Below are 17,655 nucleotides of genomic sequence, written 5' to 3'. Positions count from 1 at the left end.
ACCCAAATGAGGCCAAGGTGGCTCTCTGCTGAGGTGTAGCCACCTTGCACACCTGGAGCCGCAGGGGCCGGCAGGTAGGAGGGCTTTATGAGCCCCTTAATGAGGGGTGGCTGGTCGGTATAGCTCACGGACGCGCTCGCGCACACACACACATGCAGACATGCGTACGCAAACACACACACAGGCGAAATTATGCACACACACACACAGACACACACACACACAGCCCACGGACCCTGGAGCTCTTGCTGCTGCTGCTGAAGGGTTAATTGGTAACAGGTTTCAGCACCAGGTTGCGACACCCTCGTCTCACACCACTATTCCCAGCCAAATATAACTTCCTGATCACCGGACTGGGTGCTCCGCTCCAGCAGCGGAACACTGCGAGCTCCATGGCTAAAATCGAACCAGAACGTTCTGCCCACCTCTGCTGTGCTGTACTCTCTCCTCTGCGCTGCCTCCGGTGGTGGGTTCCCCGCATTGCCTGTGTTTCTGGGTCACAGGGGCCTGCAGGGGCCAGGTCAGGGGAGGCTGAGGCTGGAGGGCCGCAGGCCTAAATGGAGCATCCCCTCCCTGGCGCGTGTCCAGCCGGACAGCTCTGCGGATAACAAATGAAGTGCTATTTCAGGGCCCTCGACACCTCCCACGCTGTCCCCCTGGTGGCTCTCTCTGAGGCCAGGGCAGGGCCAGCTCAGCGCTCCATGTCATTTTAGAGGTGCTTTGGAGCAGCCAGGACGGATGGCTTTCTAATGACTTTATATACAAAGGCCAGACAGGCTGCTGTGCCACAGATTGGCATGCAAAGGGCTGCTCTGTGTCTATTCTGTGGAAGAACTTTTGTACCCTCTCTCTCTCTCTCTCTCTCTTTCGCTCACTCCCTTTCTCTCTCTTTCTGTCTCTCCATCTCTCTCTGTCTCTTTCCCTGTCGCTCTCTTTCTCTCACTCTGGATGTGTATGCGTGTGCGTGCGTGCGTGTGGTCTCCCAGGTGCATATGTGTTTATTGTTGTATAACTTCTCACATTTATTTGGTTTGCCGATATGTGTATATTCAAAGAGACCGAGATTGTCTGTGGGCGTGTGTTTTGTGTTCTGAGAGCAATGGATCAAGCAGCATATTGCTGTTAGTCAGTTGCAGCATTGTTCATGAGGCGGCCATTGTTCATGAAGTGCTGGCGGTCGGGTTGGTGGGGCTGGATGGCTGCTACTCCCTCAGCTCTAGTGAACCCTTAACAGTGCACTTTCACTACAGCTACAGGGGCCTTTATAAAATGTGCTCTTCAGCTCACTGACCCTGGGCCTCGTACAGCACTGTGAACCACCTTTAAAGACTAGAACAAAGGGGGGTACATTGGTTGAAACCTCTACCTACTAGCCAGTTCACGTTGTCAGCTGCTTCGTTTTCCTCCGGCTTAATGTTCTTCATAGGCTGTAACCATAATGGCTGCCTTGTATACTTTCCCCTCTGGATGGCTGGCTGTGATTTTTATACCAGAGTAAGCTACCTTGCGTTCTAGGCTCGGGGAATCCTTCATGTGCCCTAAACGAGGCCAACAGACATAATCAACTTAAGTATTTCCAACCTGCCATTTGGGACAGCTCCGTGTACCAGCATGCTTTATGATGCCATTAGCCATGTGAGCTGTGGACTGCATAAGTAGGAAGATAGCAATTAGCATAGCAAGTGCTCCTTTATAGCCAGCGCAAAGTAGCAGGTTTACTTTAAACCCCTCCACAGAAATAGACACGCCTCGTCATTGAACTCCAAATGCACGCTGGGGACTTTATTTATTTTTTACAATCTTGATGTTGAGGATGGCTCTGATTGGCTGCTGAGGAGGGGATCCCAGAGGCCAGGAGGTCAAAGGCAGGGCGTAGGGGACTGAAAAGGGCTTAAGGGCTGAGGCTCCGTGTGAAACACCATCCATCACGTCTTCCACTCTGCTCTGCCACAGGCCCCCTCATCGTCCCTGGGACACATTTCAATCTTTCATTTGAAGCAAGCAATTAGTCTCCACTCAGCAGCCTACAAACTTGCTGGGAAAGCGTTCCGTTTGTTCTTTGTCTGTTTGCCTGCTTTCACCTTGACATGCTTCTCTGTGAAAACTAAACAGGAGTACCGTTGAGTCCCCTGTTTATGGGTGTCGGTACGCTAGCTGTTGTTTTTGGCACCGTTTAATACCCCTAATGCAAGGTTATAGGCATCACAAAAGATGAAGCCTGCAGCAGCTTTTCTCCCCCTGTAGAAACAGCATAGTGTAGTATCATTAAAACGCCCTCTCTGCCTCCTCTCATTGACTTATTTATATTTGCCTTTTCCCGCTCCGCTACCCGCCCGCCCAGGCGCCTTCAAACCGGAATCCTCTCGCTTAACGACAGGGCGACAGTGAGAGAGAGAGAGAGAGAGAGAGAGAGAGAGAGAGAGCGGTGCGGAACACCGGGTCCCGGGACACCGCCCCGCCGCCACCGTCTGACACTGCTATACAAAATGCTCTCTGGTATGCGCGGCGCCCCCTCCGCAGTGCACACTTCAAAGGCTGTTTTGTAGTTTGACTGTCGACATGGGGGAGAAGAGAGGAGGGAGGGTGGCGAGGAGAGAGGAGCGAGGGTGGAGCAGCCTTTGAGCAGCGCCAGGTCTTTTACCCACTGTCTCCCAAAGATGTTATCTCTGTGCTTCACACTTTGTTTTTAAACAAATTGCTAGCTCACTGTCGTCACCCTTTTCCACTCCCTCTCTTTCTCCTCTTTACCCCTTTGTTTTTTTTTCTCACTTGCTCCTCTCCCTCTCCTCTTTTTTGACTTTAACTAGCTCGCCACGTTTTCTTGTGCGGGGCGGTGTAGCTTTATTAGGAAGGGTGAGCGTGAGCACCAGCGAGCGGCGCCGCGAGTGCTGCACGGCGGGCCTGTCACCTGGAAGGTGGAAGGGAACGGGTGACGTGTGAGAGAGCGTCTCTCCCTGGCAGCTCTTCTGAAAGAGATCTTTTTTTGATTGAGCTATTATTGTTTTTCCCCCTTCCTTTTCTTCTATCTGGTTCCCTCCTTTCGATAAGAAAACTAGTTTCTCCCAAAATGCAAACTTTTGTTTGTCTAGTTTTGATTTTGATTTGAATGGCAACAGACAGTCCCAAATTGCTAAATCTTTTTTTGGGGGGGAATTGTAGGCGTTTTATTTTATAATGGGGCACTAGCAGGCAGTGATCTCACAATATCCTGCTTCGGATACTTTGTAGGCTTTTTCCTCACTCCCTGCATGCTTTTGAAAATATGCCCAATGTTGTCCAATGATATATGAACAACAGAACTCAGGAGTCAGGACTGTCACTGTGCTCCAGAAAGTAACCAGAATGGCTCCTGGCAAAGCACTTATTGAAAGTGAACCTGACCCACCCCCCCAAATGTGCATTCACTCACTCACTCCCTCTCTCGTTCATGAACTCATTCACTCCCTCACTCCCTCACGTACGGACATGGCAGGATCTCAGCCTCACCCGACGATGGCACCCCGCCAGCTCTGCGACGGCCCCCTAAGCTCCCATAATGAAACTCTGACTGACACAGCGCAGCCCTGCATACCGGCAGCAGAACAGATGGGACGGGGCCGTATAAAACCTGTGTCCCCTGGGCTTCTGCTCCAGTGTCTGCTTTAGTTGGCCAGACGAGAAAATGATCCCCACCCACATGAGAACAGTATCTGTCATCACCCCCACTGTTATGTGGCTGGACCCTCTCTCTCTCTCTCTCTCTCTCTCTCTCTCTCTCTCTCTCTCTCTAACTCTCTCTCTCTCTCTCTCTCTCTCTCTCTCTCTCTCTAACTCTCTCTCTCTCTCTCGCTCTCTCTCTCTCTCTCTCTCTCTCTCTAACTCTCTCTCTCTCTAACTCTCTCTCTCTCTCTCTCTCTCTCTCTCTCTCTCTCCTTCCCCCTCCCCCCGGCTCTGTGCTCATCACCAGAACCAGCACAGATGTATAGGACCACTCTTCTAGTTCCTCCACTCCGGACCTCTCTCACACTGCCCATTCACTCAACCTTATTTGTTCAGCTGTAAATTGATCCTGTGTTTTGTCAGATGTTCTGCTTGTAGGCCGTGGACAGCGGCTCCGAATCAGTCCCGTCTCCTGTGCTAGCGATGCGAAGAGGAGGAGCGTATGGTCGCCAGTCACCGATCCCTTTATGGGTGAAACATTGGTGGTGACCGCTGTTGAAGGGGAGGTGAAATAGCGTACAGTGCGTGGCTGGTTAGGGGGGTTTAATGCAATGACCGTGTGACGTGTCGGAGTCATGTTGTGAGACAGATGAAGGCTAGGTTAGACAATGCCTGGTAAAGTGGCACTGTTAAGCAGTAGGAGACGAATGGGAAAGCTCTAGCTGGCGCTCTCAGACAGCCACGATGAGAGATTCTTGTGTTCCGGCCGCAGCAAACAAGCGACCACACTGGAGATGGGGAACGCTTAGATGACGTCAGTCACTTGTCTGGCGAATCTGAGAGGGTGTCAGTCAGTGTGGAGTGTAGTGTACCTCAGGCTTTCAGGGATGCCAGCGTAGTATGTCTCTGTGTGTTGCATGACTTTGTCTCTGTGAGTGAGGGGCAAATAGAGTGACAAGCCTTTGGTTTTTGAGGCTAAGCTACTATGCATGAACACCCATTACTGAGTTGAAAACGGAACTCCGCGGGATAGCTTTACCCCCCATGTTTAATGGACGATTCCTTTGTATCTATGAAAGAAAATGTGTGCTGCAGAAACATAACCATTACTGAATCCATGTCCACCTCAACATACAGTACCATAATTAGTATGAGGCTAAGCCTCGAGCTAAATGCTGTAGCCTTCATTTGTTACCCGATTTAAAAGAAACAATAACAATGGTAATGACTTAAAAATGAATGACCCCCTAATTTATAATGTTGTTGTTTACCCTTTTGTTACGACTGCCTCTCTCTTTCTCTGTCTTCCTCTCAATTTCAATTCAATTTCAATTTAAGGGCTTTATTGGCATGGGAAACATATGTTAACATTGCCAAAGCAAGTGAAGTAGATAATAAACAAAAGTGAAATAAACAACAAAAATGAACAGTAACACATTACACTCACAGAAGTTCCAAAATAGTAAATACATTTCAAGTCTTATATTATGTCTATATACATTGTTGTAACAATGTGCAAATAGTTAAAGTACAAAAGGGAAAATAAATAAACATAAATATGGGTTGTATTTACAATGATGTTTGTTCTTCACTGGTTGCCCTTTTCTTGTGGCAACAGGTCACAAGTCTTGCTGCTGTGATGGCACACTGTGGTATTTAACCCAGTAGATATGGGAGTTTATCAAAATTGGGTTTGTTTTTTAATTCTTTGTGGGTCTGTGTAATCTGAAGGAAATATGTGTCTCCAATATGGTCATACATTTGGCACGAGGTTAATGCAGCTCAGTTTCCACCTCATTTTGTGGGCAGTGTGCACATAGCCTGTCTTCTCTTGAGAGCCTACAGCGGCCTTTCTCAATAGCAAGGCTATGCTCACTGAGTCTGTGCATAGTCAAAGCTTTCCTTAAGTTTGGGTCAGTCACAGTGGTCAGGTATTCTGCCACTGTGTACACTCTGTTTAGGGCCAAACAGCATTCTAGTTTGCTCTGTTATTTTTGTCAATTCTTTCCAATGTGTCAAGTACAGTAATTATCTTTTTGTTTTCTCATGATTTGGTTGGATCTAATTGTGTTGCTGTCCTGGGGCTCTGTGGGGTCTGTTTGTGTTTGTGAACAGAGCCCCAGGACCAGCTTGCTTAGGGGACTCTTCTCCAGGTTCATCTCTCTGTAGGTGATGGCTTTGTTATGGAAGGTTTGGGAATCGCTTCCTTTTAGGTGGTTATAGAATTTAACGTCTCTTTTCTGGAGTTTGATAATTAGCGGTTATTAGCCTAATTCTGCTCTGCATGCATTATTTGGTGTTTTACGTTGTACACTGAGGATATTTTTGCAGAATTCTGCATGCGGAGTCTCAATTTGGTGTTCATCCCATTTTGTGAATTCTTGGTTGGTGAGCGGACCCCAGACCTCACAACCATGAAGGGCAATGGGTTCTGTAACTGATTCAAGTATTTTTAGCCAGATCCTAAATGGTATGTCAAATTGTATGTTCCTGGCATAGAAGGCCCTTCCTGCCTTGTCTCTCAGATCGTTCACAGCTTTGTGGAAGTTACCTGTGGCGCTGATGTTTAGGGCGAGGTATGTATAGTTTTTGTGTGCTCTTGGGCAACGGTGTCTAGATGGAATTTGGATTTGTGGTCCTGGGAACTGGACCTTTATTGGAACGCCATTATTTTTGTCTTACTGACGATTGCTGTTATTCTCTCTCCCCCTCTCTCTTTCTCTCTCTCCATAAGTGTAGAATCTTTACCGGTTAGGTTACCTCTGGGTTAGAGAATATAAACACGGGAGAAAATCTCCAACATCGCCTTTCCTTTACCTTTCTTGCCAAAGGACTTTTTGGACACACAGTTGGGGTTTGTTCAGTGTGTCTCTCAGAGACAGGAGTGTGTTACGACTGTCTGGTCCTTGTCTGATAGAGAACAAAGCAAATGGAGGAGAAAATCATTCATTGTGTATATTTTAATGGAGGCTGTGTGTAGTTGGCCTCGATATGACTTGTTCTTAATCAGACTTGTACAGTTCCAAAAGTACTGCGTGGTCAAGCCTGGTGAATACAGTTAGCATTGCATATTGCAGGGTTTCATAGACGGAGCAACACAACACACTGCTGCACTGAGGGTGGAGCCGAAACTGCCGTAGCTCGTGAAGGGTTAACCTGTGTTTCCTGTATAGCCTCCGTGCACTCAGGGATGGCTCTGTACTCTCTCCAAGCTTTCCCATGAGCCTTTGCCCTGTTCTGTTTGTTTGTGTGATCCTTTCCCCCAGGCCACTGTTCCACACAGCTGGACGGACACACTGAGCCTGCCCAGGGTGCTCACTGACTCTATCCCAGCATCCTGCACTTTCCCCACCTGACCGCCCGCTCTCTCTCTCTCTCTCTCTTTCTGCGTGTGTGTTTTAACAGGTGCAGTACCGAGAGCTGAAACTGGATCTCAGTCATAGTCCAAATAAAAGAAAGAAAAACAACCCGGGGTAGCTGGCTTTGTCCGCCCACTGAATCTTCCCTCCCTCAACGGCCCGACACCAAGGAGCAGAGGAAGGCTGGTCTGGACCTCCTCAACTCTCTCTCTCTCTCCACTTTCTCCCTCTTCTACTGACTTTAAATATACATGTACAGGCTCCCGAAGTGTAATTGTCATTGTAGAAAGAGACAGCAAGAGAAAAATCGTAAATTCCGAGTTTAGAGATGAGCGTGGATGAAAGTGGACCGGACCATTCCAGACCTAGGTGTTTACAGCGTTGTACCAGTCTGACAGATGTACAAGTCATGCTCAACTGTGTGACAGTTATGAGTTCATCCAAAGAGGTTTCAGACATTTTTACATAATTCCCCGTAAGGAACATATCATTTAACCCTATCATAGTCAGAAAGCCGCTAACCAGGTAGAATGGACTGTCTACTTTTTTAAATCTGAACTCCCAATGACCTCTGAGTATAAGCATGTGGAACAATAGATAAAGAGCTTATTTATTCATTATTTTACAAAATGTTGTAAATTCTTTTTTGTTGTATTTACATTTTGGATTAAATTATTGGGGCGGGGGGGGGGGGGGGGGATTTGTTCTTTCTGCACCAAGCCTCCATCTCAGCCAGTATACAGTGTTACCTATTAGCCTCCAGTTCGTCCTGTCGCTCGCACACTGCACAGAGAACACTAAAACAGATAACCCTATAGTACACCCTTCATTGACATCTTTGAAGTTGTATTTGTACGTTTACACTTTGCCCACGTTTCTAATTGCCTCTCACCGCTTTCTGACTTAAATCAGCGAGAAGCAACTAGATATTTTAAGAGGTCAAATGTTAATTGTCTTTTCAGTTCTTAGGCCTATATACATATCACCCTGTTCCAGTGGTCCTTGACTATCCAAATGAATGATAACTTCAAAACCTCAAAAGATCCTCTTTTAAATGGAACTGAAAACTGCTGCAGTCCTGCCGATATGCCATTCTTCTGGTCTTCACTACCATCAGTAGCGCAGATCGGTGTTTTTCTACCCAGAAACAGGGTGTCGTTTCCCCCCAGAAGAGGCAGGCAAGTGTAGATTGCTGCTGTGCCACTGAGCTAATATAGATGTCACCCTGTGCAGACAGAATCGCCAGGCAGGCCTTAGGCAGCCCAAGCGGTAATCTTATTTGAAAGGCTGGTCTCCTCTCCTCTCATCTCCACATGTTGCCTCAGTGGGCACACACACACACACACACTCCAACACTGTGCCACAGGCTGGCCGCCATCTCCATCTGCCCCACCTCCTGCTCAACTTTGATCTCTCTTTCAAGGGATGAGTTTATGTGTATATGTGTATGTGTGTGCATGTGTCCCACTGGGCAAAAACCGGTTGAGTCAACGTTGTTTCCATGTCAGTTCAGCCCAAACAATTCTACGCGATGACGTTGGAATCAACGTGGAAAACCTGATGGATTTGCAAAAATTCGATCCACGTCAGGGAATTTCGCCTTTTTTCCCCCCCGCCCAACTTTGAACCTAAATCCAATGACCAGAGGAAATGTTTGGTCGATTTCAGGTTAGTTGACAATTTAACCAAAGGTAAATCAAAGGTAGACGTTGAACTGACGTCTATGCCCAGTGGGGTGTTTATGCAAAGCAAACAAGCAAGCTGCATGGAGGGTGTCCCCGTACACTGTGTGTGTGTGTGCATGCTGGGTGTGTATGCATTCTGGGTGTGTATGCATGCTATGTGTGTATGCTACATGTAAATATGCACCCATGCACGTTTCTGGAGTTGTCTGTCTCTTTTGGCTCTGGAGAGTGATGTAGATGGGACTGAAAACTTGTTGGGCCAGATGCTGCGTTTGGTGGTGGAGAGGTCGACCGCTAGACGAGCAGCCAGTTAGCCGCTGTGTGACAAGACAAGACGATGGGTGGCCAGAGACCGCAGGGCTTTGCGCGTATGTGTGCGCACCCTCTTTCCAAAGCCCTCCCATTATCCCTCTCACTCTCCCTCTCTCATTCGTCAGCGGTTAGGATCGTGGCCCTGTCTGAAGGGAACGTCTCCTGGGTCTCTCCCGAAAGCATCTGTTGAAAGATCACAGCGTAGGCTACATCTGAGGGGCCTTCCACTCCTCCACATACCCCTCTCCCTCCCTCCGTCCCTTAAACTTCAACAAGCGTAGATCTGCCACTTTGGAAGGCCATTGGTTTGGTTTGTTTTGAGAGATGCACTTGAAATACAATAACATGCTCCGTGGAGAGTAGGACCTACACGGGTTACATCATCCTCTCTACAATGCAGACTCGTGTCTATTTGTATTGCCTCAAGGGGACAGTTTGAAAACCTGAGTATGTATGTGTGAACTACTGTACGTGGTATAATTTACAGTAACTGTGGTGGGTATATTGTGTGTGGTCTTATATCCAAATATTCCAAGTTTTATAACATTGTTTTGACTATGTTTGCAAGCAAACCAAAGTGATTTATTTGACACGACAGAAAAAAGAAGCTAAACAGAATGTATCGGACGGACATAAAGGAAAAAGGAACTTTCATTTGCACCCTTTTTTTTTTTACTCAACTTACTTTTTTTGGAATGATGTACATAATATGCTTGTAAATGGTCTAATGTTGGTTGATGATCTTGTATAGGTGTATGCTTGTCATTTCTCTCCGAGGTATTTTCGCCTGCAGTGTTGCCTGTGTCATCTTCACTCTCCTAGTCCTGGCCAATGGTTGTAGAGGACAAGGATGGGGATTTGGGGTGGGTGGGGGCAGTAAAGGGAAAGTTATGAGAAAATAATGTACATCTAATACGACCAATAAATTCACCAGATGTATGTCGATTATTTTGGGAAAACTTGTAAAAGATTAAATATTTTGTATCATCTTTGGAGATTTTTCATTCATTGCCAAAATGGCATTGAGCTTCACGAAGACAAATACATAGCCAGCTACACAAAAAGTTGGTTTGAAGTGGATACCACCCGGGAGGGCCCTTGAGGCCCCTGTGTGAATCCTCTGACCAGATCATTTATTAGTCTGGGAGTCCCTCCACTGTCTGAACCCCCTCCATCTAAACTCCTGTACATCACTCCTCACAGCCCCGTAAATGACGACATGCATACCCAGCCAATGGTACTCCCCTCCACAAGAAGAGGTCAGGAAGGAACACTGGGTTATTAGTCTCTCCTCCTGACAAACACACATCATCCACACATATCAGGATGTAATCGCTAGCTCCCTCTAACACACAATCACACACTACAGTATAAGCCCATCTCTTTATTGAAGTTCCCCACTCAGGAAATAGTTTGTGTGACCAGGCTAGTTTTAAGTTGTATTCTTGAGCACCCAGAGGTGGGCTAGTCTCTTACTCCTGGTCACCCACCACATGGCCTGCAGATGAGGCTCTTCCATCTCTGTCCTGTGCCCCCAGCTCAGGACACTACGTGACCAAACATGACAGGACCCATCCGGCTCAATAGATGCTTCCACTGCCAAACACAAAGATAGACCTTTGGTGAGTGTGTGTGTGAGTACGTGCATGTGCGGGTGCATGTTCAACTGACACGCACCTCAGTTTGTTGCCCTTTCAATTGCTCTGCAATCGAATGCTAAGCAGCATGGTTGCTCACAATGGTAGAACTGCTACTGGAAAACCTAGTAGGTGCTACTGCAGTGAGTTGTTGCTTATTTTAAAGACTCCTGACCCGTACCAGCCACTATAAAGAAGTGAACAGCCTTACAGGGTTAGAGGTTACTGTAGCTTCCCCTGCATAGGAGAAGACTATTTGGGGTAAGAGCATGTGTAGCTCTGCCAACATTCTGTTGATCTGAGTTCTGTTGAGTTGTAGTTCAGTTGTTTTGAGATTCATTTTTCATTCCCTGTAACGGATTAAGCTCTTATTAAAGTACTATTGTTATTGCTTATAGACACCTGTCTGTCTCGTACTGCATGATGACATGCACGTGACACCTACGGGCATGCCACACAGTAGGTGTCAAAGGGGGGGGGGTGTCTGCCCTAAGATGGCCGCCATAGTAAAGACTACACGACCCATAACCCTGTGCTATACAGGTCACCTGGTCTATGTTCAGTTGCCAAATGTTCTTCAACATTGCAGATAGAAATGCCGTGAATAGAGCCAATGTAATTCCTTATTTTACATGCCAGAGAGGCATGTTTGATCTACATAGCCTATTTCTACAACATTCAATTCTGCAGAAAGTGTCGCTGGCCCGAGTGGCCTTACTATATTGGCAGCACCTGCACTGCATTGGGACTCTCCATAAACCTTATATTTTTGAAGGAAGGACTTTGGTTCAGTTTGAGTAAGTTAAATGCTCTGACAGAGCTAGCCCATTTGATTTAGTGTGATTCATTTATTTCTAAGTTTGTCATTAAAAAGTATTTATTTTACCTTTCACCTGCATCCTAAGTTTGTACTGTGATTTTTCTATTGGTGATCCTTGAATGCGTCAACCCTTGGCTACACCGCAGCTTATATATGGCCTTAACGGGAGTCAAAGCCACATCCCTTGTGTTGCAACTAAAGAGCTGTTTATAACTGGCTCTAACATGTCCTTTGTCCTGATCTTGTCCACACGGATTGTGCCAACATTTGTAGACAGGTGTAGACAAAATACACATTGATCTGATCTTCCTGGCCACCTCTGGAGGTAGTCGGGCACACATTGTGTCTGGATATCTTTTACAAGTGTAGAAGGTGAAATAATTTAAATCATTATCCCGCCTTCTAAAATAATTGACAGGTGGCACCATTGACTTGTGGCATCAATATGGGTCTTAAAATACATATATTTTTAAGAATATCTGTCAAATAATATTCGCAAAGGGAGGGACCAGGAAATTAGGTCACAATGTAGACAGATATGAAACACAGAGCTTTTATCCAACCAATCACAATTGCTCAGCCCCTTTAGAACAAGAATAGTTTCGCATCGCCCATAGACCCGGTTGGGAGGAGTTTGCTTATTTTAGACCATTCCATGGTAAAATCTCCACCCACCCAGGTCACCAGGTAAAAAACTGAATTTGCCCATTGTGGCTGGGATTAAATCCGAGGCAGTTTTAACTCGAAAATCAGCTGTCTAGTGTGCTAATCTATAACAGATTGAAGGGGAAGGTTCAAGGTGAGGGGGCTTGGATCTTCTCATCCTTTGCAGTTTGTATGGGGCATAGGAGAGCCCTATTGTGACCGCTTTACTCCACCAGTAGCGACCCACTTTTTACATACCCATGATGACTCACTGGGTTTCCAACCCATAGTAAACATTTTTTTTTTTAAAGGCTGCGGTAATTGGTTAAACCTACCTATCCTTTAGGATAAAACTACCTACCTAACCCTTGATTGCATCCATATGGAGGAAGTTGTGCAGCCGCTGTGAATCATTACATATTGTACCAATTCTCAATACAAAATATATTTATTCAAAATCTATAAAAAGTGTTTACATGAAAATGTGTATGAAAAAAAAAAAAAAGAAAGACTAACAGTGGTAGTGTAATGTCACATGATTAACGTGAATACAAATGTAAACAATAATTTATGCAAGCCACAATTCACTCAAAGGCATGTTATAGAGCAGGGACCTAGGCAGTGGAGATCCCATTCACAGGAAAAGTTGTACATGTTGGCTAAAGCATAAAATACCTTTAAAAGTCTGTTACAGTGCTCTGCTCTATAACGTGCCTTGGATTGAATCACGGCCGCAGTCAACGTCCATTATCAGTCAGGTGTGTGTGTGTGAGAGCAGCGCTGCTCTGTGGGCCTTCATCTCCTCCAGCAGGGTGATGAGGAGGCGTGTGTGTGGGCCCTGGCACTCCCTGATAGCGGGGCACAACTGAGCCAGGCATTCCTCCACCCCCAACGCGGTCTCCATGTCCTCAGCCAGGCGCACCAGTCGTGGGTCACCCCAGCCCGCCGTCAGCCTCTGGGCAGAGTGGCTCTCCAGGGCTCTGGCCAGCTTCACCCCCAGGGAGAGAGGCCTGTCCTGGGCCTGGGAGGATGAGAAAGGGGGAGGGAAGGGGACAGCCTTCTCTAGCTGGTAGGTGAGAAGCAGGCAAGTCAGCAGGCAGGAGCAGGCCTCCAGGAAGGGTAGGTCTCTGACCTCTGACCCCAGGGCCGCGTCTCCGGCAAGGGCGCTGCGTTGAAGCTCCTCCCTCAGCGCGGCGGTGGAGACCAGGTCCAGCGCTGTCCGGCCACGGCCGTCCCTCTGCTGCAGCAGCTCAGAGCCTGCAGGACAGATGGACAGAGACAGAGTTCAACTTTAACCTTTCATCTTGACCCCAACAAGACTACTTTAGATTTCTAGTTAGTTTCTACATTCGTTGCCATTTTCAATATTTTGGGCATTTCAACTACTGCTATTAATACCATATTTACACCATCGTATGACTGAGCAATACGGAGTCAAATTGAATTCAACTTTAAACTACATTAAAACAGTGCCACTCTTAAGAAAACATGGTAATGTTTTGAAACATTGCATACATGCGCAATTAGGGCCTGAGAAGCATCAGTGATGAAATCATGACACAACGAACACGCCGTTGACCAGCCAATTTAAGAAACGTAATTATGAAAATACACTGAGTAAACAAAAACATTAAGAACATCTGCTCTTTCAATGACAGACTGACCAGCTGAATCCAGGTGAAAGCTATGATCTCTTACTGATGTCATCTGTTAAATCCACTTCAATCAGTGTAGACGAAGGGGAGGAGACAGGTTAAAGAAGGATTTTTAAGCCTTTAGACATTTGAGACAAGAATTGTGTATGTGTGCCATTCAGAGGGTGAACGGGCAAGGCAAAATATTTACTATGGGGTATGGAAGTAGGTGCCAGGCACACCGGTATGAGTGTGTCAAGAGCTGCAGCGCTGCTGGGTTTTTCACACTCAAAATGTTCCATGTGTGGCAAGAATAGTCCACCATCCAAAGGACATCCGGCCAACTTGACACAACTGTAGGAAGCATTGGAGTCAACATGGGCCAGCATCCCTGTGGAATGCTTTAGACACCTTGTAGAGTCCACGCCCCGACGAATTGAGGCTGTTCCGAGGGCAAAAGAGGGTGAAACTCAATATTAGGAAGGTGTTCCTAATGTTTTTTACATACTCAGTGTAAGACTACATGGGGGCCAATGGGACTGCTTTAGAGAGATAATATATATATATATATATATATAGTGGAGACAGAGAGACAGACAGAGAAAGAGAACAGCTTTTAACCCACAGGGCCAGCCAGGGCATTCAACTCACTTTACTGCTAACTTATGTTGACACTATTAACTGGTCACGTTGTGGTTGTTTGGGGACTCAGTGAGATAGTGACCTAATAGGAGTTTTAGGTTTACACATGCTTATGTAACACATTAGACTGTCAGTGCAGATTAATCAGAGGCATTGCTAAGGGCTGGGAAAACGATATGAGGCTAGAGTACAATAAAGTTATTATCGTTCAAACACAAGACTGATTTGATCTTCTCACAAACCACATTTGTCCTCGCTCATATATGACATCAGTAGGACTGTACATGACACGCATGTACATACAAATGTATTTTAACGCAAAGCCAGTTTCAGTGTGTGTAGTAGGGCAATGTGTTAAAGTACTTTTTACATTTTCTTGTCTTCTCCCTCTCTCCTCTTCCCTTTGTGTGTTCATAATAAAAGCCTTTTCCAGCATCGGGCCCACGCACACTTGGCCTATGTGGAGCAGGCCGAGTGCGATCCCTTTGTTTGCTTTTAGACATCCAATTTCTATGGCAAACTGCACTTGATGGCACTTGACTGCTCAACCTCCGCAATGTTCCCGCCACTTGTGAGCTAGTTTAGGGCTCTCTGACGATTCGCCACAGAGTCTGAAAGGCAGCCAACAGACAGCCAGGCAGCGGTTTCTGTTTGACAGACACTCTGAGGCTTGTGAAACATGACGGGTAAAGGAAGGACAATTGTTGTCCTTGTTGTTGGATACGTGTGGCGCGTGTGCAGAGGCAGCATCAGGCTTAAAAAAAAAAAGGGAGGCTCTTTTTCGTCCTACGATTTAATACACTGAACGGTGTTCTTTACCTTACGAGTGGAAGTTGGCATTCAGAAAGTTCAAGTAGTTCATTAACTAGGTATTAAAATAAATCCTGTACATACATTGGAATTATTGGTTGGCGCTCTCGCACACACAGTAAATACATAGACTTGTGCATACCGTACTCACGCTAAATAATGTTATTTATTACGGAACTTTATTGTGGAGGAACACCCCTTTTTAAAAAGGTAGCCATCACGACTTGTGGAGAGAAAAAGGAGCTTGCAAATGAAGAAGTGTTTTTCTTTTTCCCTCTCGAATACGGCTAGCCAGCTCTGGCGCTCGGAGGAATAGCGAAAGTAAAGCACATGACTCGGGTACCACGAGAGGTCAGCTCTCATCTACCTTTTAGTGCTTCAAGCTCAAGTGGCAAAAACTCAATCTGCATAAATTGGCGCGTTAATCTACATAAACTTTTACATTAGCAGGGACATTTACAATGCAGAGGTCAGCCAGGGAGCAGCAGTCAAGGACGTAAGAGCACGGTTTCGATCAAAGCCGCTCTAGAGAGAAATGGAGAGAGGGATAGAGAGAGTGGGGGAGGGATAGAGGGATGGAAAGAGAGAGGTAGGCGAGGTGAGAAGAGTTCTTCACACAAAGCAGGTAATAGCCAACCACTCCAGATTTATTTGGCCTTGCCATTAGGCCCATTGAAAAGGAGTGCTTATGAAGTTTCAGGTCAGTCATGTCATGCTCAAGCAAAGGGCTTTGGGGCTTGAGGGGAAGCATTCACAGTATTTGCCAGGTCTATCAAGTTTAAGAGGGGGAGAGAAAATGTGTATGTCGGAAATGGGCAATCTTGGCACATTTCTTCCAGATTGAGCCTCAAAAATAGACTTCCAAAGTGGGAATATTTTGTTCACAATAGCTGTAGCTTTCAGTGAGGGGTCCAGCCTTGGCTTGTGCTCTGCATGTGCCTTTCACACCGTCAATTAACATTTCAATAGCAGAAGGCCATGTTCTTGAGTACTTTTTGGAACTCTTCTCCAAAAAGAAAAAAATGTATCTTTTCAGTCCACAGAATGCAGGCTCAGCTCAAGTGGCCTTCAACGATCCATGTTTTTGTGTGTGAAAAATCCCTGGCAAAGAAGTGCACCATCATCCATGACTGTAAATTCTGTTGAAACATCCTGTGGCCCTCCCCTACATGCTTGCTAACTACAGGGCACTTATTGAAATACAGGAAGCCAAATACTAAACCTACAGTCGGGTATGATGGGCACAGCCACCAACCCACCCACCCACCACTTATTCTGCTCCCCCTTTCTCCGCGTGAACTGAGCTCTCACACCCCCCCCCCCCCCGAGCTGATTCATTTCCTCCCCTCCCTACTCCATGCAAAAGAGGCCTGGGCCCAAATCAGACCCATCAGTTGTGAGTGATGCGTCAGGCTGGGTGAGGCAGGCTTGACGTGGTCCTGGCCTGCCTGCCGCCATATCAAACTGCCTGACAGACAGGCCACAACATGGGGGAGTAACAGAGACAGAGAGAGGCGAAGGGGGGGGATTCAGCAGAGACATGTCTGTCTCCGTGGCGGTCTTTCTATCCTGCCTGGCTGTGTCTGTCAACCTGTACACACGCGCTCCAAAAATAGCGGTAACTAACCCATGATATCTCATCGGCGTAGTTTCCAAATGGGAACAAATGAAGTATAGTGGGCAGAGCCAAGCATGAGCTAGCGAGCTAACATGTTCTAGCATGTATTTGCATATTTTCGTTCGGGAACGCCTACCCTGAAGTGCACATGTGCAATAACTCAATTCACCCTTGTGCTCCTTCTAAATGCCATTTTTTCGAACTTTTAGAAATGGTAAAGTCTACAAAACTTTGTGCACTCTGTTCGAAACAGATTTTAATTTGGGGAACAGAAACCTGTATTGAGATGGTGTTTCATCAATGAGAACATTTGCAGAATGTCGGCCAAGTTTCACCTAGCTCAGTGGTCACCTGGTCGATCTACAAACATTCCCTAGTCGATCACCAAACATTTCTGTAAAACAAAAACGATAATGCCTTGCGTTCCTGTTTTTGTTGGCAGTTGATTCAGCAGCCCTAGCGCCAGGAAGACAAAGTGTTCCCATTTTATGCGTCTGAAGGTAGAACGCCTACCCGACAGGCCCAGGGAACAAATCAAGGGGACATCTATAGGCCTACCGCTGGACAATCAGATCACCATCTGCACAGTTTCCTCACGCCATAGACTGTAAAAACAAGAAGCCTCGAACGCACAAAGTTGATAATGTGAGATTTCAAAATGTTTAAAACTATGACTAGAGAGACAACGAATACAGCAAAGAGCAGCTGTTTATATGAGTACGTTCATGTTTAAGTCGGTATTCAGCCTTGTCAACACTTTGTGTTCTCCCTACTTCCACAAACGCTACAACCAGCACTGCAGCTGCAATGAATGAGAACAGCAACGTGTTTCCATAAGCTTGTGTTGTTATTAT

General features: G+C 46.3%; 2 protein-coding genes across 6 annotated transcripts in view; one reads left to right on the top strand and one right to left on the bottom strand.

Moving 5' to 3' along the window:
• Positions 1–9,984, top strand: part of LOC106580145 (multiple C2 and transmembrane domain-containing protein 1-like) — a 225,241-nt gene extending 215,257 nt beyond the window's left edge. For all 4 annotated transcript variants that reach the window (XM_014160872.3, XM_045704317.2, XM_014160868.3 and 1 more), the window contains one exon: positions 7,045–9,984. In XM_014160872.3, coding sequence (XP_014016347.2) covers positions 7,045–7,116 — 72 coding nt within the window. In that variant the 3' untranslated portion in view covers positions 7,117–9,984. The remainder of the gene's footprint in view (positions 1–7,044) is intronic.
• Positions 9,985–12,526: 2,542 nt separating this feature from the next.
• slf1 (SMC5/6 complex localization factor 1) overlaps positions 12,527–17,655 on the bottom strand; it is a 37,080-nt gene continuing 31,951 nt past the window's right edge. Inside the window, exon 18 of one of the 2 annotated variants that reach the window (XM_014160879.3) lies at positions 12,527–13,354. In XM_014160879.3, the coding sequence (XP_014016354.3) occupies positions 12,852–13,354 (503 nt within the window). In that variant the 3' untranslated portion in view covers positions 12,527–12,851. The remainder of the gene's footprint in view (positions 13,355–17,655) is intronic. The other variant, XM_014160880.3, reaches the window with a different exon arrangement.

The sequence above is a fragment of the Salmo salar genome, chromosome 20 (genome assembly GCF_965601325.2).
Source record: "Salmo salar chromosome 20, fSalSal1, whole genome shotgun sequence".
In the NCBI taxonomy this organism is placed as follows: domain Eukaryota; kingdom Metazoa; phylum Chordata; class Actinopteri; order Salmoniformes; family Salmonidae; genus Salmo; species Salmo salar.
Note: the sequence above shows the minus strand (reverse complement) of the source record. Positions and strands in the feature narration are given on the sequence as shown.